At 52.1% G+C, this 8518-nt stretch overlaps 1 protein-coding gene and 2 non-coding genes across 3 annotated transcripts; 1 reads left to right on the forward strand and 2 right to left on the reverse strand.

The window, feature by feature from the left end:
• Positions 1–1894: 1894 nt before the first annotated feature.
• On the reverse strand, positions 1895–1965 carry Trnag-gcc. The gene has a single exon. It is a non-coding gene; the product is annotated as a tRNA-Gly (tRNA).
• Positions 1966–2032: 67 nt separating this feature from the next.
• Positions 2033–5437, forward strand: LOC110341444. The gene is made up of 4 exons (XR_005873505.1): positions 2033–2494; positions 3273–3418; positions 3570–3686; positions 5004–5437. It is a non-coding gene; the product is annotated as an uncharacterized LOC110341444 (transcript).
• A 963-nt stretch (positions 5438–6400) lies between these two features.
• Positions 6401–7916, reverse strand: Exosc6 (exosome component 6). Its single transcript, XM_005073040.4, has one exon. The coding sequence runs from the start codon at positions 7650–7652 to the stop codon at positions 6834–6836; it is 819 nt and encodes a 272-aa protein (XP_005073097.1). The 5' UTR covers positions 7653–7916; the 3' UTR covers positions 6401–6833.
• Positions 7917–8518: the final 602 nt, after the last annotated feature.

An 8518-nucleotide genomic window follows, 5' to 3' on the forward strand; every position in this document is an offset into this window, starting at 1 on the left:
ATCTGCATTTTTGTTTTATTTATTTATTTTGTTTTTTTTTTTTTTTCGAGACAAGCTTTCTATGTTTAACTCTGGCTGTACTGGAACTTGCTCTGTAGATCAGGCTGGCCTTGAACTCACAGAGATCCACCTGCCTCTGCCTCCTGTGTGCTGAGATTAAAGGAATGCGCCACCACTATGCAGCTATTTCATTTAAGACAATATTTTTATTCCTTGAAAGTTTCATACCATTATACAGTGTATACTGATCATATCCATTCACCACTAACTCCCTTCAACTTCCCCTAATGCTCCCATCCATCTCTCTCCCTTCCACTCATTGGTTTATTTAATTTTTAGACAAGATCTCCCTATTTAACCCTGGCTGGCCTGGAACTCACTGTGGAGCCCTGGCGGGCCTCAAACTCAGAGATCTTCCTGCCTTTGTTGCCCAAGTGCTGGGATTAAAGATTGGGTGCACCCTTCCTGGAGATAATGAGTACAGCAAGGATTATCTTCCTAAACCAAAAATTCATTTACTATATAATCCTTGGATAGAGGACATATCAGATATTAAAAGAATAAGAGCAGGCTGGGCTAGTGGTGCTTGCCTTTAGTCTCAGCACTTGGGAAGTAAAGGCAGTAGGATCTCTGTGAGTTTCAGGACAGCTTTGACTATATAGTGAGTTCCAGGACAGCCAGAGCTACATAGTGAGATTCTGTCTGGAACAAAACAAAACAAAAAATAAAAAGAACAGAGCTACTGAGATGGTTTAGTGGGTAAGGGTGCTTGCCAACAAGACTAACAACTTGAGTTTGGTTTTGGGACTCTAGGCTTCTCTGTTAAAAGGCTCAGAAGCCATCAATTCCGCTTCTTGTTCATTTATTTATTTTGGGAGGAATGGTTTCTTCTCTGTGGCTTTGGAGGCTGCTCTTGTAGACCAGGATGGTCTTGAACTCACAGAGAGTGACCAGGCTGGTCTATGAACTCACAGAGATCTGCCTGCCTCTGCCTCCGAGGCCTGAGACTAAAGGCTTGCCCCACCACCACCCAGCTCCTGCTTTTTTTTTTTTTTTTTTTAAAACAAGGGCATTTTGAGGCTACGTGGGGGCCTGTACAGTTGGTCAGTTCTTGACACTTTTGGTCTTGATACTTTTGTTGTTAAAGTCCATATTTTTCACTCCAACTTCTGGCCTACGAAGCTTGAATCCAATTCTGTTAGCCTCTATTGGAGCACTTTAAGAGAAAGGTTTGCACGTGGACCGATGGGGACTTCGAGCTGTGTTCAGAAGGGTTTCTGGGCATTCAAGATGTGGGCAGAAGCAAACAGAAGTGGCTTTCACTGGGACTGGGACACTTCTAAATTTTTCCCCAGTTGATGGGAGCAGCATGGTCTGATCCTCTTGGTTTGGATTGCCCTCAGAAGAACTGGTTTCTAGCATGTTTTTCTGAGGTTGAACGACCTGGTCCATGTGGAGGATGTGGGGAAAGGAGTGGTCCATACGTGTTCCTTTCTGCTCCAAAGTGGAGCTCTGGGAGATTGGTTTTTGCCTAGAGCCCTCTCTCCTCCCAGCCGCTCGCTTCCCTTTTCCCCCTCCTCCCTCCCCCCTCGTCCTCCGCTCTCTCGTGTGTGGAAAGTCTTAAGTTTTTAGACAGACTGTAGCAATTAGCCCTAGTGCAACCAGATTGCTCCTCTTGGAAGAAAAAGTCAAGGGTCGGGGTCGCTGTGTACGTGAAGGAACTAACTCAACCATGAGACTCCTTGCTGGCAACTGGCGAGGATGCAGGAATGAATGCGATAACCCTGCAGTCTCATATTTGGACGAAGTAGTCTCTCTTCACACACTCATTTCTGGCTATTTAAGAAAAATAATTTTAGAAATAAAGGATAAAGACGCAAAGAAAAATAAGCGCTGCATTGGCCGGGAATCGAACCCGGGCCTCCCGCGTGGCAGGCGAGAATTCTACCACTGAACCACCAATGCCGTGCTGAAGGAAGGTGTCATACTGGTTCAGATGTTTAGTCTCTGTTTAGGGAATGGAACAGATGTTTCTAAAACTCATCATCTGGAGCCCTAGACGTACAACTTCTCCCTGTAATCAGACCCACATCGCTGGGGAGGGCTGCACGCCTTCTCCCCCCATGACCTGCGCCAGCTCGCTCGATCTTCCTCCTACCGGCCGGAATCCGAAGCAGCTCTGAATGTCATCAACCGCCCACCCAGCCCTCCAGAAGCCAGGAAGCAGAGGTGGCCGGAAATCTCATCACAGTTCTGGGTACCCTGAAAGGGCGACCCGCAACCTGTCCTTCGTTTGGATCTCGGAGTCCGCCTTTGAGCTGGGCACGACGGCAACATCACCTTAAGGGATACAGTTGCTTAACTTTAGACCCTATTCCCAACGCAACATGCTCACCAGCCTCATCCCCTACAGGGCTCAACGCGTTGTGTATTCGCACCAGCCCTTCATGTACGGAACCCACTAGTCTGCACAGATCTCTTCATGTGAAGCGGGGTGAGAGCGACCCTAGAGCCTGGTACCTTTTAGGAGCTGGCCGTTTTCCATGACCTGCAGCCAAGGACAGGTGACTTAGCGGGAGCCTTAACTTTTGCTGCTGGCCTCCGAGTTTGCTGACCTCTGCATTCTGGCAGTTTCCATGTTAGGACTAAAGTCTCCATACCCTCACTGAGACCTTGGGCTCTGGCTTAAGTTTTCCCTTTCATCCTCTGCCTGACTAAGATCCCGAAGATCAGCAGTGCCTGGCTCAGGCAGAAGAGCTCTGGCTGGACAGCGGGCTGCAGGACATTGTCCCCCTACTGCCACCTGCGGGGGTGGGGGTGGGGGTGGCAGAGTCCAATCATGGAGAAGCTGGTTTGCTGTGGTCTCCAAAATGACTTTGGGTAGGACCCTAGGGTGTCTTCTGGCGGAGGAATCATGACATTCAAAGGAAGAGTGACAGGTGGGGGTAGGATGGTCAGGAGTTCAAGGGCAGCTTCAGCTACAAAGGGAGTTTGAGGCCAACCAGGGCTATGTAAGACTGGTGAAAGAAAAGGAGAGAGGGAGGGAGGGAGGGAGGGAGGGAGGGAACTGTATACTTGGCCTCCCAAGTTCAGCTGAGGGACAGACAGACTCTGGTTTCCCCTCATTTGTTGCCACAGCAGTGGTGACTATGAACTGAACTATGAGTGGAACAGAGAAGGCTTACCCCTCTAGCTAGTGGGTGAGTTTTGCCTGGGGAAGGCAGAGGTGGAACCAGCTGACTTGACTGCTCCCTCCTCTCCTGTGTCTTTAGGGTGGATGGAAGCAAGAGAACCCCTCTAGTCATCAACCAGGTGCCTGCCAAGAGCCGCAGGGTCCACCTAAGTCGGAGGGTCAAGAACACCTACAGCCCTTACAAGGTCTGCAGGAACAGCCATCTGCCCCCGGGGCAGAGGAAGAGTGAGTGAGGGGCTCAGGTCTCACTGTCGGTGCTAGGGAGGCGTTGGGTGGCCTGATCTGAAGGGAGGGATGCTTGGAAACCCTGGCAGTATTTCTCATTCCCTGCGGCCTCTGTGTTCACGTGGGCATCAACCCTGCCCCCCTCTCTCAGCAGTCCAGACCGAGGAGCTGAATTCCATCAGGCGGGAGCTGAGCCAGATCAAAGCCCAGGTGGACAGCCTGTTGGAGAGTCTGGAGTTCATGGAGCAGCAGTGGCATCAGCACACAGGTCAGGTACTCAAGAGGGTGCCCAGGTCACACTCACAGCGAGTCCCAGTTTTTCCTGCTCCTGCAGATACCAGCATTGGGGATTCTGTCTGTGGCTTTCTCTCACTGTAGGCCTCCAGTATTATACTTCTTCATTTCACCTGGCAGTTCCCATGAGCAGAAGACCTCTGTGATGTCTAGGTTGTCCTAGTACCCCCCAGATGCCTCATTTTCACTCTTGTTCTCTGCAGTTCTAGATTACTGCTGGGCTCCTGGTTGACTCAGCGGGGACCTCCAAACTGACTATCCACTCTCAGAACAGGAACAAAAGAAAGTGACAGAACTTGTCACAGGTGTCCTGGAAGCAAGGCACAAATGCTGAGCTCCAGCAGGTGTCCAGGGGCCAGAGACCTACCTACCAAGGGGCTGCTCAGTGGGAAGCACAGAGCACAGACAAGGGGCCAGCAGTGAGCCGTCTGCTCTCCTTCACCCTACTTGTGGCCTCTCTGAGCAAAGACAGGGCATTTTGGCTTGTCTAGGAACCTATAGTCATAGGGTCCAGACAATGACTTACAACCTCTACCCAAGAGCAATGCCGAGGACAGCCTCCCCAGCTTTAACTCTGGGTTTGGTTATCTCAGCTCAGCTATATCAGGGGCTACTGCCAGGCATTTGGACACTTGAGTCAATCTTGGGTAGAAATATCATCTTCTGGAAAGGAAAGCGGGGGGGGCGGCGTAAGCTTGTTAAAAATCTGAATTTCTGCCACTTTTCTGGCCTCATCCCATTGGTTGCCTCTGGGTCTTGGGGCTGCATTGTACCATGCTGCCGAAGGAGGCTGTGGAATACTAATGTGCCTACATTGAAACAATCCAAATCTGAACTGATGACTATTTGTTTTCTCTGCCCTCTTGTCTCTTCCTCCGCTACCCTTGTCCCACACTGCTTCCCAAGTCTGCTCATCAAGGTCAGGGTTGGTAATGGTCAATTCCTTCATGACCCCCTGCCTAACTCAGGCTGGATGGGCTCAGGAGAGTCCTCACTGCTCCCTAGGGCCTAAGCCACAATTGCCCTGGAAAAAGAATAGGCTTTAGGGAAAGAATGTTTGCTCTTGTTTGCTAGTTCTGGGTTTCCAGACTTCAGTGGTAGTGGGTATGCTTAGCACAGACAATCTCCAGCACCCTCCTATCCCCCAAAGAATCTATTCTAGTCTCTGACTCAGCAAAGGTCCCAAGACATAGGGGTAGGAGGGGAATGGGGGAACCTAGGTTTTGGTAGGTTCTCTCCTAAACTATGCCTCCCACTCGTGCTAAGCCAGCCTCTCCTATTAATCCTACAGGTGAAGAATCAAGCATTGGACCTGGATAGCCCAGAGGTGGGGACCCTTCCAGGCTCCAGTGTTACTTCTTGGGTGTATTGTTTCCTTGTCTTGTGTTTTTGGAAGACCCCACACAACCTGAAGTAACCTTTCTGGGGCGATGCAAATGGAAGCATGATTCAGCCAACCCACCCAGAAGACCTCCCGATGGTAGTGGGTTTAACTTTTGAAGTCTTTTCCATGAATCCAGGGGTGGGCAGCGTAGGGAAGTCCCACAACCAGCAGTATCTCACCATCCCCAGTCTTGCAGGAGGACCCTGACCCCAAAGAACACTATTAGCCCTCACTGAATGCAGACTGCTTATTTTCCTTCCCCATGCACCGCTAAACCTGGTGGTGTGGAAGCTCTTTTCTTCAGCCACAGTAGTAAAGACACTTGTGTCCCTACAGTGACACCCAACTGTGAGGTTATATGTGTGCCCACCTAACCAACCCCTTTTGGTTAAACCCACCACCATGTACCCTACAAAGCCATAGCTATCCTTCAAAGTAAGCAGATTAACGTTTATGCCGTTTTTTTAATCTTGATTTTCACTGGTATAATACTAACTTCAGATCTGCTCTACAAAGAGTCATGTCACAAGGGAAAAAAGAAAAAGTGTATTTCTTCATCCTGATCAGGGGCTCTAATGAGGTCCTCATAAGAGACTGAGCAGACCCCTAGGATACCCGTAACAGCCTCACAAAGCTTCCTTCAACTCAGTGTAGATTAGGGACCCTACACTCCTGGTCAGTCAAGTCAGCTCTGCCTAAGGAGTAGCCAGGTTGTAAATGGTGCCACAGTACTTAGGAATTCTTCCTTTTGGTAGTCCACTGCTGCCCTGAGCCTTGTTCCCAGGAGCCAACACTGGACAGGAGACACCAGATGATGAAGCCAGCCCAGGACTCCACTTTTTTTTCCTTTTTTTGCAACAGGGTTTCTCTATGTAGCTCTGCAGCCATAGAAGTCAGAGATCCACCTGCTTCTGCTCCACCAGTGCTGGGTTTAAAGCTCTGCACTACCATTCTGCAAATTCATGGAAACCTCCAGTCATGCTCTTCTACTGGCCAAAGGAGAAAGTGACAGGCTTCCTTCTAGAGCATAAATTTTCAGTCCCCAACTCCTAGGTCTTGTCCTTCACCAAACCAAAGGGGAGGATAGGTGTGCACCCAGATTTCTGAGGCCATTTAACTCTCCTGTCGTTTAGTCGAGACAGGGTTTCTCTGCAGCTCTGGCTGTTCTGACATGTCGGTCTTTTCACCTCAGACACTGCTTCTGGGGCAGGAGTTTTCTCCTCTAAGGCACGTCACTCCTTTTCACTTACAGTGAGCTAAGAGACAGGGAAATTTAAGGCAGTACAATACAGACTCAACACACGCCCAGTTCAAAACAGCATTGTTTCTAACTCAAGTACCAAGAAAAACCACAAGATGTATTTTCAGGTATAAAAAAGGTTTTTATGTTTTAGTTCTGGTAGTGAGAAGGCAAAGTCCCCTTGTCCGTCCTCTCAAAAGAAGCAGTTTATCATACACTGGAGCCAAAGGCTGGCCTGCACAGGGTCCGCCCCTTACAAGACCACAGCTCACTCAGCAGGTAATCCAGCTGAAGTCCTTCCTTTCCAACTAGGGAGTAAGGCTGCTCAGGCCCTTTAAGCCGCTCCAACACAGCTGTCCGGTGCTTTGTTTCGGGGCGAGCTACCTCCCACTCTCGTTTCTCAGCTCAGCCAAGCCAGGCGACCAGCAGCCGGTGCGTTTGGGAAAGAAGGACGACAGCAGACATCCGCGCGTGTCCTTGTTGCTCAGCTTTTCCAATCAGGACGGGGCGGCGGCGCCCCTCCGGCGGGCAGCCCGCACCAAGCACTGCTGCAGCACTGGGTAAAGGCGCTGGCAGCCTTCCAGGCCCAGGCGCACCGCGTCCGTCCAACTCTCAGTCTGGCCGCCTTCCCCGCTGCCGAGCAACCCGGCCACCTGATTGAGCACCGGCATGAGCGCCACGGTGAGGCCGGCCGCAGAGTGCTCCTCCTCGAGCCGCGTGGGGTCCAGCAGCCAAGTGGGCGAGGGTCCCGGGGCGAGGCTCAGGCCGCAGCCCACTACCAGGTCGTACATCTCCACTCCCGCGTCGGCCAGGGCGAGCGCCGCAGCCGTGAGAGCCGCAGCCAGCGCGGAGCCGCCGTCCTCCAGCAGCAGCGCCGACACCTCGAGCTGGGCGCGAGGGTAGCGCCCCAGGCGCACGGCGGGCTCCAGAGCCTCCTGCAGCGCCAGGCCCAACTCGCGCTCCTCGCCGCCGCCCTGGGGCGCGCGACGTCGGCGACCGGAGAAGGGCGCGCGGCGGAAGTCACAGAGCAGGCGGCCACGGAGGGCGGCCGGGGCCTCGCCGCCCGCTCCCGCAGGGCCGCCGCCGCGCTCGCCGCCCTCGGCCTGGCGCGGGCCCGACACGGCGCAAAGCACCTTGGTGCCTCCCGCCTCCAGGTAGGCTGAGCCCTTGGCCTGGCTCAGCAGCCCCGCGCGCGCGTACACCGGCCGTAGCCGCGTCGGGTCGCGGGCAGCAGGCAGCTCGTCCTCGTCGGCCGCGTACAGCTGCGGCGGCTGGGACTCCTCCGGCCCGCGGATACGACGGTGGTCTCCCGGCATGGCGGCTACCGGCGTACGGGCCACTTCCGCCTGTGGAGCTACCTTGCGCACCGGCTCTTCCGCCTGCTTAAACAGGCGCGCCCGCGCGAAGCCTATCGGGAGAGTGGTAGGTGGCTGCTCCGCCACCTAGAGGCGTGGAGGAGGTACAGCTGGACTTGGCCTGGTTTTTGTGACTCTGACCTGTTAAGGTTATTTCTTGAATTTTGCATTCACACTTTTTTACATAAACTTGCACGTGAGGGCTTTTCGTTCACTCCTGTACTCAGTCCCCCAGCTAGCTTTAACACTTGTTTAATAAATTGATGGAAATCACTCTTCCTATACTGGATATATAGACACATTCACACATCTATGTATATATATACATATACATACATATTTCTAACACCCTGACGAACTGACACGAGCAGGCAATATCTCTACCTCCCACACACTACTGCTTCCGGACTCTGCTGTTTGTAGACTCAAACTAATCATTTAGGGCTGGGCCAGGCCAGGGCCTTGAACTACATTAAGAAACAGAGTTTCTGGGAGACAGATACCTGCATGCTTATACTTCCTGTATTAGTTGTCTGACCTCATATCAGCAACTTCAAAAGGAGGCAGAGAAGAGACACCCATGGTCCCAAGAGACTGAGAAAGTTGTTTCTCCACTTGGGATTTGAGTAGAAATCTTCCCCACTCTATTGAATGCCTCAATTCAGCCCATCCATTCTGTCTCTGCTATCCCAGGGGCCACTCCTCACGGTCAGGGGTCTAGGATGTATTCTGTGATAATATCAATCAGAAACGAGCTGGACCTGTGGCCTGTACTCTGCAGACATACAGGAAGTCAGGGTCCACCCCCGGAGAAAAAGGAGAATGAT

This window comes from Mesocricetus auratus, unplaced genomic scaffold (genome assembly GCF_017639785.1).
Source record: "Mesocricetus auratus isolate SY011 unplaced genomic scaffold, BCM_Maur_2.0 Super-Scaffold_6723, whole genome shotgun sequence".
In the NCBI taxonomy this organism is placed as follows: domain Eukaryota; kingdom Metazoa; phylum Chordata; class Mammalia; order Rodentia; family Cricetidae; genus Mesocricetus; species Mesocricetus auratus.

What these genes read in the sequence shown, in the direction of transcription:
- Exosc6 (XM_005073040.4), bottom strand. Translation starts at nt 7,652, where the DNA reads ATGCCGGGAGACCACCGTCGTATCCGCGGGCCGGAGGAGTCCCAGCCG.